This window comes from Nothoprocta perdicaria, unplaced genomic scaffold (assembly GCF_003342845.1).
Source record: "Nothoprocta perdicaria isolate Ctin4 unplaced genomic scaffold, notPer1 scaffold_101, whole genome shotgun sequence".
In the NCBI taxonomy this organism is placed as follows: domain Eukaryota; kingdom Metazoa; phylum Chordata; class Aves; order Tinamiformes; family Tinamidae; genus Nothoprocta; species Nothoprocta perdicaria.
In genome coordinates, this window is record NW_020454106.1 from 2,347,492 (window position 1) to 2,358,864 (window position 11,373).

At 58.0% G+C, this 11,373-nt stretch overlaps 2 protein-coding genes across 2 annotated transcripts in view; one reads left to right on the forward strand and one right to left on the reverse strand.

The window, feature by feature from the left end:
- Positions 1-249, forward strand: part of PNOC (prepronociceptin) — a 5,296-nt gene extending 5,047 nt beyond the window's left edge. The window contains exon 3 of the mRNA XM_026041006.1: positions 1-249. Within this exon, the coding sequence (XP_025896791.1) occupies positions 1-170 (170 nt within the window). The 3' untranslated portion in view covers positions 171-249.
- Positions 250-3,818: 3,569 nt separating this feature from the next.
- ZNF395 (zinc finger protein 395) lies at positions 3,819-10,433 on the reverse strand. Its single transcript, XM_026041019.1, has 8 exons — positions 10,366-10,433; positions 9,749-9,861; positions 9,037-9,260; positions 8,862-8,962; positions 8,339-8,582; positions 7,922-8,014; positions 7,695-7,798; positions 3,819-6,578 (listed from the first exon to the last, which is right to left on the reverse strand). The coding sequence occupies exons 1-8, from the start codon at positions 10,431-10,433 to the stop codon at positions 6,467-6,469; spliced, it is 1,059 nt and encodes a 352-aa protein (XP_025896804.1). The 3' UTR covers positions 3,819-6,466.
- Between the last annotated feature and the right edge of the window lie 940 nt (positions 10,434-11,373).

Below are 11,373 nucleotides of genomic sequence, written 5' to 3' on the forward strand. Positions count from 1 at the left end.
CCCGCGACGTGCAGAAGCGCTACGGGGGCTTCATCGGCGTGAGGAAGTCGGCGCGCAAGTGGAACAACCAGAAGCGCTTTAGCGAGTTCCTCAAGCAGTACCTGGGCATGGCGCCCCGCTCCAGTGAGTACGACATAGCCGCCGACCTGAACGAGCACAACGAGATCTAGCCGCCCGCGCCGAGCCCCCCGCCGACCCCGCGGCCCCTTTAGAAGCGGCCAAAAAAGTCAACCCTTCCTCATCCTCTTCCCTCCCCGCACGCCAGCACCCGAAATGGCGCCAGGCGCAGACGCCCAAAATGGCGCCCARTGCGGCCACCTCATGAGAGGCAGCGAGTGCCTCTCTCCCCACCTTGGCTCCTGCTCCCCACAAGGCCCCAACCCACTCTGGCCCAGCCTGCGGCTGTTATTTTTATGGTTTTTATTTCAATTTTAGCTCTGCGGCCCTGCCATCCACTCCCTGCACCCCCAGCTTCTCCCCCTCAGTGGGCGCCATTTTGGTTGCACAGCGCTGAGGCGGCAGCTCCTTGCGGCAGGCWGGGGAGGTGGCAGCATGGGGAAGAAATATGTTTTCCGAGGGGAAAAAAATGCCAAATTTAAAAATTTGGAGTGCATTCTGTCTCCCCACAAAATGGGGTCTCCCCACGGAGGAGCTTGACYCCTCCATTTTGGCAGCAGCCCGTCCTCCCGTGCCACCATGGCTTTGCTCAGCGTTGAAGGACGTAGTTTTTAATTGCATGGCGGCCCTGGGAGCAGCCCCTTTCCAGTAGGCAGAGACCTGGCTGAACCTCATCACAACGATGGGTGAAAGGAAGTTTCAGGCCCCCCCTCACACCACCCCTCYAAAAAAAGGGGCAAAAGAAAGAAAAAATACCCATAAAATACCTATAAAATGAAATAATTGAGGGAATTAAAGAAAAAAAACACTTTTTTCTTTTTCTTTCTTTTTTTTTAGTTCTCTAAGAGGCTTTGCCACGACACCCCCCGGCCTCATCCCCACTGCCGGAGCCCCCCGGGGGAGAGAGCAGCTCGCGGGCCGAGCTGCCCCCAGGCCCGCTGCGCTCTCCGCTCAGCTGCTTTTTTTCCCGTTTTTTTGTTTTTCTTGTGTTTCTTTTTCTTTTCCTTCTTTTTTTTTTCTTTTTTTTCTTTCCTTTTTTTTTTTTTCCCCTTTTTTTCTTTATTTTTTGTAGCGTTCCGGCACCGCCTCCCGGCTCCCGCTGCCAGGCACAGGCAAAATTAAACCCCGCTCCTGTGTCCACCTAGCCGGCCTCCACCTTGCACCCTGACGGACCCCCCCAAAAGCGCTCCAGACTCGCACGCGTTCGGCAATCACTTTTCTCCCTCCTCCTCTTCCTCYTCCTCCTCTTCCTCCTCCTCCTCCTCAAGAGCTCGGGACCGCAGCCGCTCAAACCAGCACGTGAAGAAGGGCGGCCTCCGGAGCCAGGATTTTGCCCCCTGGCTCCCTGGGGGCAGCGGACTGTGGGGAGGGATATCGTTTGGGTGGGAAAGAAAGAAAAATACAATTCAAAAAAAAAAAAAAAAAAGTAAAATAAAAACAAATCTGGCAGGATTTTTGCCAAATTTTAGTCCCGCTGGAAACACCCCTAATCCAGACCTGAGGTGGGTTGGGAGGGAGGAACCGCGCTGGAAAAGGACGCATTGGAGCTTTTCCGTCACTGTGGTACCTCGAACGGGCGCTGCGGTTTTTGAAACGCCATCGGGTCTTCAATGTTCCCAGCGTCCCCTTCCCCGAGCGGGGCGTGCAGGAGGGCCGTGGGCATTAAAAGCTGCTCCGAGAAAGCACCTGGAASCATTTTCCTTCATCCATTTTAAACCTTCCTTTATTTTTGAGGGCGCTTCTCCTTGCGGTCTCCGGGGTTGACTTCTTTGCTCAGCGATGCGGCCGTGTCCATGTGTCCCTTGTCCCCCGCCCATGGCATGTCTTGTGTCCCAGCTGCTGTCCCACCGCGGCGGGGGCGGGAAAGGGGCTTATTTGGGGTTGGGCAATTCCCAGGATGACGCCCGGGAATTGGGGCGCTTTCCTCCTGCCTATCCCGCTGCYGAAAGCATGACCGGGGAAGCGCCTCGCCGGGGTCTCACCCGCAGCACTGCCCCTAACTCTTTGTAAAAAACAAAAAAGCCGTCAAAAAAATATATCTCAAAAGAACCTGTTCTTTTTAATTGTTTCATACAAAGATTTCTCCATTAAACTTGTACATAGCAAAAAAAAAAAAAAAATCAATAAATTAGTTTACTATTTCTACTATATCCTTGCGACTGGCAACCGATCACTCGGGTCAACGGCRGCAGCGCAGGGCCCTGCTGACCCCGCTCCCCTTGCAGCTCCCAAAAACATGGATAGTTTTCCCAGAAGTTACACAAATCCCTGTGAAAGTGGTTTAAAAAAAAGCAGGTTTTAAGGGGGGAAGAAGCTTTTTTGAGTATTAATGCTTGAAGGATGCCCAAAGTATCCAAGAGTTCCCCGATACAGAGAGGGTGGGAGATGCCAGGCTTGGAAATGCGGGCTGGCTCCAGTGCAGCAAAGAAGGAAGCAGTGATTACAGGCTGGATATGTGGGATATCACCTGCTAGCTATTGCAATATATTGGGATATTGCAAAATGTGGGGRTATTCCAGAGGGGAGAGGGTTTCTGCCCGGCTCCTGTCACGCCTTGCACCGAATCTCCTCCGCGTTGTGCAGATGTAGAGCAGCAGGGCTTCGCATCCCGGGAAAGTGCCGGGATCCTGGCTTGCCCCAACTTGTCGCGCACGGTATCACTTATTATGAAATTATCCCCCTCRGAGCCTTCTGCATGTCTCTGCATCCCAATTTTTCCCACCTCCCGTGGAGCCGCAAGCCAGGGCATTGGCCACATAAAGGAGAGGGAGCGGTGAGGGTCAAGCCCATGGATTCAGGGGCCTATTCCATGGATTTGGGGCGCTGACTGGCATCTCCAGCGAGAGCCACGGCACTATTTTTAGCATTGCCATGGAAACCGCTCCGACTTGCGGGCGGCTGGAGCCGCTCGGTGGCCAATRCTGCTCCCACCTCAGCCCTTCTGCTGTTATCCCTTCGGAACCCCCTTCCTTTCCCTGCCACCCTTCCCTGCAAATAGAAACTGGAGGGAATCTGGATTTTTCCCRGAGAAAGGCAATAAAAAAACACCTAAAAGGAAGGAGCGCCGCCATGCGCGGCGGCGAGGCCGGCGCGCTGCCGCCCAGCGCCTGGCCGACACTGCTACCTAGTGGTGCCACGCGCCGTGGTCCGGGCCGGAGCGCCGCGGGAACGCCGGGAACACCAGCCCGGACACGGGACGCCAAAGCCAAGGCAGAGACCATAAGCCACCAGCCAACATTTTTTTTTTAATTATTTCTTATAAAATATATTTTGTATTGCTGCTGTAAAAATTACATTTCACTTCTTTAAAATTTTTACAAAAAATCCTTTTTTTTTCTTTTTCTTTTATACAATAAAAATAATACTTGGAAGACAGCTGAGAAAAGCTCCAGCAAGACAAGAGAGTCACTGATACAGCAGTGTGTCCCCCACCGAGGACCACGCTGCACCCTCCACCAACCCAACGCTGCCCTAACTTTGGGTTAAAAAAACATGGTTTTCCTTAAGGTCCAACTGCGGGGCATCACAGTCGCCAGCCTCCAATTAGTGCCCAAGAGAGGTTCCTATATACATACATACATATATATATACGTGCCGGGCCAGGGGCGAGTGAATCCAGCCGGATTCGGCAGCCAGGACAAGCTGCCGCTGGGCCCAAAGAGCTCGGGAAGGTCTTAAAGCCTCATGTGCCAGGAGGAAAAGTCAAATGGTCAGGATCTGCTTGGAAGCAAGGTTAAAAATAATAGTAAAGATAAGGGAGGGGGTGAGGGAAGCCAAATGCCACCAAATCAGATGGACACTGTAGAAGTCTGCTGTCATTCCTGCAAAAATATTATTTTTTTTCCCTAAATGTAAAAAATAAAAATACTCTCCAATAGCCTTTACCAGTTCCCCTGTAAAAAAAGGTAAATGTCACAAAAAAAGCAGGAGAGCCACGAGCGTCGGGACGGTTTTGTCGGCAAAAAAGCCCGTGGGAAGAGAAGCTGCAGGGATGTCCYGGCCCATCCTTGAACCAGTCCCAAAACAACCAGATACAAAATATTCCCAAGGGGAAAAACCCCCGGATGTGGCTGCACGTTAAGGGCAGCCAGGGGGGACGGGGCACTGCAAGAGGGACACGAGCCCCCGGAGCGGGACCGGCTTTCCAGGATGCAGCCAGAGCTCTGGCTCAACTGGCATTGACCCTTATTCCCAACTTATTTAAATCTTCCTTTTTCTCCCCCTACCTCATTTTTGTTTTTTAATTTTAATCATGTTTAACATAAAGCGTAATCTTCTGGTCTTCTGTCAGTGAAAAAAAATACGATTTTGGTGGGAGACGGGAAGGGCTTGGGKTGCTGGTGCCAGATTGTCCAATGCGACACTCTGCTTTCCCAGGGATAAAACCCTTCCCGAGGCTCCTGGGATTGTCACCAAGAGCTGCCTGCGACTCCCCATAGCTTGTTTTAAGTTTCCTGAGCTCTCACCCTTGGGAGCAGCAGGATGGAAGCAAGGAAGAGGGGAAAGCSGAGGAGAGCTGCATTGGGAAGGGACGACAGCCCACCAGGTCGGAGTCGCCTTCATCCTGCTTTGGGGCAAAAACGGCACAGAAAGGGCAAAGCAAAAGCCTCCAGTCTGTCCCGTGTCCTGACAGGTCGGGAGGAGCAAAGGCACAAAGTCTGAGGACAACACGAATGATTTTGTTCCCTTTCTCTCCCCTATTTCCCTGCTCCATGCACAGCTCCAAGCTTTAATTAGGAAGAATATTTGGGAAGCAAACACACAGAGAGGCACCGAGCAGAACTTTCCTGATTGCCTTCATCCCCAACCTATGGGAATTTACACCCATTCTGGAATAATGCAATCACTGACCATCACCCACCACACAAGCAGTGAGCAAAAGCAGCCCAGAAGGAGAGAATTTTGTCTTTCTACGGCCTAATTTCCAGCTCTTTCCTACCAGGCTCCCTGGCGTGTTGCTCGCAGGGCAGGCACYGCACTGCTTTGCTTTTCTCTCCTTGCTTTCCAATGTGCATCTGCCAGTTTGGTGTGGAAGAAAGGTCGGGTTCTGAACCAACACACTGCTCACATGGACAAAATTACAAATAGAACAAAAAAGTCAACAAGCACCTGTAATATATCTATATATAAACCTGCTTTGCCTGCCCCCTTTAGTGGCAGAACTCCTGTTGACCCAGGAGAATTTTAGAAGTAGTAATAATACTCTCCCARCCCCATTATTTGAGTTTTTTTACTATTTTAGATTAATTGTGTGRTCCACAACCAGGCTCCAGCTGGCTGCAGGCACCCGCTCTCGGTTGTATTTTATGGCCATTGAGAAAGACGACGGGAAATCCAACCCTCCACTGACACAGACGGAAAAAAGTGGGGGGGAAAAAAAGGCAAATAGGGTGTTTTCCACCCAATCGGTGGCTGATTTGGGGGTAAAACCTGTGCAATACCCAGGAAGATGCGGCGGAGACGAGATACGAGGAGACACCTGCATAGAGACAACTGCTACGATGACTGACAGTCAGGGCAGTTGCAAGASTGCAAATACAAATATTAAAATAATAATTTTTTAAAAAGTTGGAAAACCGAGGCATCTCCCAGGGCTGCTTTTGCACTCCAGGGTTTTCTGGCACGTCTCTTCCGCAGCATAAGCAGGTCCTTTTAGCAGATGTGCTCATGTCCTGCAGGGCTCCAGAGGCTCTAAAAGCAAATATTTCAGTGTGGCTGAATTGGGGCCGCTTTGACCCGCTTAGGGAAAAAGAACTGTATGCTTTTTAACAGTTATTTTGGTTTAGCCTAGCTCCAAAAGACGCAGTGAGGACCGTGGGACATGAGCCTAGAGCTCCCATTCCTGCCGTCAGGATCATCTGTGTGCTGCTAGCAACAACCTGCCCGTTTTTGTTTTAAAGCTCTGCACGTTACCAGTGCTGTCCCGTAAGGGATTTGCACTTTCTAGGTAGGGCCAGGGAAAGCTGCCTCGGCRCCTCATCCTAGGAAATCCAGGCGATTCTTAGCGGTGATCTGGGAAAAATCGGGAAGCTCTTTGGTCCCAAGATCACACCTAAGCTCTCCTGAGCACCAAACAACCAGCTTCCTCCCGCACGTTGCCCCCTCCCTGTTTTTATGGTAAAAAGGGAGATTTTCATCATTCTGGTTAAAAAAAAAAATCTGGAAAAAGGTAAAAAGGTAAAGAACCAACCCAGCAGATGTACAATATACAGAAGGGGGGGGATTTACAGGCGGCTCTTGAGGTCCCTTCTGGTGTCGCAGGGGACACCGGCGAGGTCCCRGCTGCGGTGCTGCCGGCGCGGGCGCTCCGTGGGCGCTGGCAGCGGGAGCGGCGCGGCGCCCCGTGGGCTCAGTCCAGGAATCGCTGGCAAGCCTTTTTCCACCGGCACGCCGTGCACCACTGGTCCCGGTGCTCGATGCCGTAGACCTTGCGGCACTTCTTGGCTTCTCCGCGGACTTTCCTGCGAGGGAAACGCAACGGCTCGGTGCAGGGAACAGCTGCCCGTGCGGCAGGGCCCACGACGCGTCAYCCAAAGCCGAGTGGCATCTTAGGAAGCCCCGAGCTGAGATATGGGACTGACCTACCTTTTAATAAGGCAGCAATACATAGCGGGGGGAAAACTGYTCTGGTTTCCCACGTGGGACATGGGGCTTCTTGAAGGGCCTTGTGCTCAAGCCCAGGTCTAACAGCCCTAAGGGAGAGCGCAATGTAGGGAAGCAACTTCCCGGAGCAGCCTACGGATCCCAATGCGTGTCCCAAGCTGGGAGCAGCAGAACCTGCTCAGGAGTTGAGATGTTGACCAGAGGTGTTGAGCAGGTGGGTGAAGATCCAACAAGGAGCTGGAGACCCCACGATACCACCAACATGGGGGCAGGAAGGAGCACTGTGTCCCAGCACCGAGTTGGGACACTGGGAKACCACGGAGGCCATGGAGCAGGAGCAGAGTTGGCGCAGGGAAGGAGGGCGGTGTGAGAAGAACAGAAGCGGAGCAGCCGCTTCCCAGTGCGGTGTCCCCTGGAGCTCCCAAGGCGACCTGTTGRTCGCCTGGGTTTATTGCAGGGAGCTGGGGAGATGCCATGGGCAGGTCCCGGGCTGCGGATGCGGCACCGGGAGAGGCCTCCTGCTCCAGCAGCCACTCCCAGTGTGTCATGGGCTGGATGTGCCCCAYGCCTGGCACTCCCAGGGGGCACCCCAGGGAATTAAATAGCTTCAGAGGGGRCCTGRTCAATGTGTGTAAGAAYCTGAGGKGAGGATGGAGGGAGGAAGGTGCAARCTCTGGTGGGTGGTGGCCAGGGGCAGGCCAAGGGGCAGTGGGTGCAGGKTGCAGCGCAGGCAGCTCCATGTGGCCGTGAGGAAGAACTTGTTTGGTGGGAGGGTGCCCGAGCCCTGGCCCAGGCTGCCCAGGGAGGCTGCGGAGGCTCCTGCTCTGCAGATCTGCCAGCGCGCCGGGATGCGCCCGGGTGCCCCGTGCTCTGGGTGTCCCTGCTGGAGCAGGGGCTGCGCTGGGGGAGCCCTGGGGGTCCCTTCCARCCTCAGCCATYCTGGGATTCTGCGAACGGGGCAGGTAGCCTCTCACCTGGCGCCGAGGGACACCCTGGGTGGGGACGTGACGATCAGGTGGGACTTGAGCAGCGGTGTCGCTGGCTGGGGCTCGCTGAAGCTCAGCGAGCGGCTCCGAACCTGTGGGAGCACGAAAAAACATCAAAATTGACGCAGGACCAGGAGGACGGCGTCCCCRGGCACTGCAGGGAAGCAGCATGGAGCCATGGCCAACACCAAGGCACAAGGGCACACGGGACTCACCGGCGACAGGGACGGGAGCGTCGAGGTGGCCGTGGCCCAGCTGATGCTGGTGAAGATGTGCGGGGACACCGGGATCTGGATGGAGGGCAAGGCCTGCGGGACGAGAGGGGGATGCGGTTGAGGCCGCGCTCAGGACGGCGCAGACGAGAGGGGCTCGGGGACCGCCGGGACCAGCTCCTGCCAGGCTTCCCAAAATCCCTGGCCCTTAAGCATTTGGGAATGCGCGGGACGCCGGAGAGGCGCCATGGGATAGGATGGAGATGCACAGCCATGGCTCCGCGTCTCCAGGTTTTCCGTGCCTCAAGAGCCCGCGAGCTGTCGGCCGGGATGCAGCRGGGCCGCATTCCAGGCGCGTGGTACCGCGCCCGCCGGGGCGGGCTGCATTCCGCCGGCACCGGAATTGCTGGCGCCGCTCACCTGGTAGGCGTGATCCGCCTGGATGTGCCAGAAGGAGCTGGGCGCCGACTGGCTGAGCGCGCTGCCCGGCACCTCCGGCAGCGGCGCCTCCGGCAGCGGCACCTCCAGCTTGCCCTGCAGGCCGGCGGGGGCCGACGGCGACGTGGGGCTGGCGGTCGGCTCCACAGCGGCCTCTTCCTTCACCTGCATTTCCGTGTAGTAGAAGTCCTCCTCCCGCTTGCGCTGCTCCGAGTCGGCGCCGTCACTGCGGCGGCGAAAAACAGGGAAAAAAAACAAGGATTGAGCAACTGCAGCCGATCCCACCTTCCCCATGACCATGGCTCAGGGCCCCGTGCGYGGCAGCCTCGGAGCCACTAGAGGGGGCGGCCGCTGCAGGAATGTCCGTGTGGAAAAGCCCTTGGGAAACCCACAGCGGCGGAATAAGGGCCTTTATCCCGAGGAGGAATGCGGTGCACRGGCCAGGCCCCTCTTCCCACCCGGATCCGCGGGGAAGCGCGCGGGGCGGCTGCAGGAGGCCACCTACCCGAGGTGCTGGGTCCTCACGTGCCGCTTGATGCCGACGATGGAGCGCAGCACCTTGCCGCAGCCGGGCCACAGGCACTTGTAGAGCACCCTGAGCGAGTTCTGCGCGGCGAGAGGGGTGCCCGTGAGCGGCGCGGGCGGCGGGCACCGGCGCGCACCCCGGCGCAAGCCCCTACCTTCCTCTTGCGCGGCGCGGGCTCGGCGAGCAGCAGCGGGTCGCAGTCGGTGTCGAAGCCGTCGTCGCGGGGCGGCGAGCCCGGCGCCTCGCTCGAGTGCTTGGGGCTGCCGCCGGCGCCCGACGCGTCGCTGCTGCCGCCGCTCCAGTGCCCGCTCGTGGTGCTGCTGCCGCTGTCCGACACGTCGCCGCTCTCCTTCCAGGGGTCGCAGGGCGCCCGCGACGCTGAGACACACACAGATAAGTTAATAAGCAATTATATAAAACAATACAAATGGAAAGATTTTTTTCCACATTGGCAAGGGTCCAGGATCGCCCTTCTCCCTCCCAGGAATGGGTGGTTGGCAGCGAGGCCAAACCCGGCTCGGCGCCTCCCTCAATCCGGCTTCCCGGTGTTCCCCAGTTGCAGCCGGCATTTCCCACGGCTGCCGCCTGCTATTTTTATCCGCTGACTCCCGGGGAATGAAACCTCCTCTATAAAAAGGAGCGGCCGCCCCGCCGGGGACTCCGAAGCCGCTTGGGAATACGCGGGGCTGCCCGGCACACGCGGATTATCCGCCCGGGAAACCCCCAGGCTGTGCTGGGCAAGGGCAAAAGGAGGCAGGGAGCAGCRCTGGGAGCTGCCCCGGTCTCCGCTTCCCAGCGGGAAGTTTCTGTGTGTGGATGTGGGGTGCTTGGGGGCTCCCGCGCGCGACGAAGCCGGGGGGACTCACGGGGGCCGCCGCTGTCGCCGGCCGGGGGGCTCTGCAGCACCGGGCTGCAGGACAAGCTCGTCAGCACCATGGCAGCCACCATCTCGTCCATGTCCGCGGCGGCGGCGCCCGTCCTGCAGCGGCAGCGGAGGCGTCAGGAAGGGGCAGGGAAGGGGCACGGAGCCGCGCTCCCAGGGATAACCCCGCGGCACCCACCTGCTGGGCACGGCGATGGTGCCGGGAAGCGGCCGCGCGGCCGCCCTCGCCGAGCTCCCGGCCGCTGCACGCGCCGACAACCTGCGAAACACAACGGGACGCGGCCGTCGGAGCGGGGCTGTGGTGCCGCTCCTCGGCCCCGCGCCTTCGGCCTCGCCTCCCGGCCCTCCTCCTCCTCCTCCTGCTCCCACGGGAGGATGCTCCGGATGGTGCCACGCGAGCCCTGTCCTCGCGCCGGGACACATTCCCGGTGCTGGGAACCTGCAGCTTCTGGACGGCCTCGACCGGATGGCGGCCACGTCTCCGGGCACCGCGACTTTGGAGAGACGGGAATAGAGCTTTCCTGACAAACGGAGCCCAAGTTGCTCCCCATCTTCTCCATGTGCTGCTCTTCCAGCAAGTGGGAGACGTTCCCGCCTCACCTCTGCCACGGATTGTCTCCATTTCCCTCACTGTTTTCCACCACTAGCATCCACACGCCTGTTTCCATCGATGGAAATGAATCCACCTCAGGAGGGAGCAGCCTTCCCTGGSCTAACGGGATCAGGGCCACAGGGGCCGTGGGGATTGAGCCTGGAATGTGGCTCCAGTGCTCCCGGCAACCGGGAGCCTCTGGGAGCCTCCCAGCCTTCGGACCCTAGTGGGTTCAGGTGGAGAGGAGGATGGCCCCGAAGGAGAAATCCATCGGGAGTTATTAGTGCCATGGGAGTCACCTCCCGGAGCCATGAGGAGCTCCCAATGGAGGAAGCGTCCCGGACGCTCCGTCTCCCCTGTAGCCACTTGGAAGCAGGATCCCGGAGGACGCAGGATTCCGGAGGACGCAGGATTCCGGAGAATGCGGCCACTCTCCGGGAGCCTCTCCCTGCTCCTGCCCCTTCCCAGGGGACACCCCCAGCTCCGCAGTTGAGGGACACTCGGGAAGAGCGAGCCCCGCTCCAAACGAGTCTCCCCTTTTCCACCATGTCTCCCACTCCAAGGACCCCACTGTGCGTAGGGATAGGATTGATCCTCATGGATGTTCCCTGCTCCTGCCACCGCCTCCGCATGCAGCTTCGGAGGGCTCCTACGGCAGTGCCACCCGTCCAGGCAGCGCCTGGGACCCGGATCGGACAAAGCCCACGGAAACGCAGCAAGAAACCGGCAGCTTCCCGCAAATCCCAGCGCGCGGCTGGGATCCCCTTCCCAAGGGCACTTCCCAGCGGAGCAGGACCTTGGCTTTGCTGCCCCTGGACACAGCCCTCCGGAGGAGGATCCCGACATGTGGCGACGGAGCCGCTTGGAGCCCGACCTCTGCTCCTGGCTCCGGCCCAGCCGCCTCCCGGGATTTCCCAACGGGAGGAAAGTCTCCGGCAGGGAAACACGGCCCCTTTCATCCGCTCCCAGGCCGGGCTGCCCTCGCTGCCACCTCCCGCCTTTGCTTTTTTGGAGCG

Excerpts from the sequence above, each read along its gene's own strand:
- ZNF395 (XM_026041019.1), bottom strand. The coding sequence starts at position 10,433 with ATGGAAACAGGCGTGTGGATGCTAGTGGTGGAAAACAGTGAGGGAAAT. Across the intron at positions 8,583-8,861 it reads GTGAGGACCCAGCACCTCGG|TGACGGCGCCGACTCGGAGC; the intron begins GTAGGTGGCCTC and ends TCGCCGCCGCAG. Across the intron at positions 7,799-7,921 it reads CGCTCCCGTCCCTGTCGCCG|GTTCGGAGCCGCTCGCTGAG; the intron begins GTGAGTCCCGTG and ends GTGCTCCCACAG.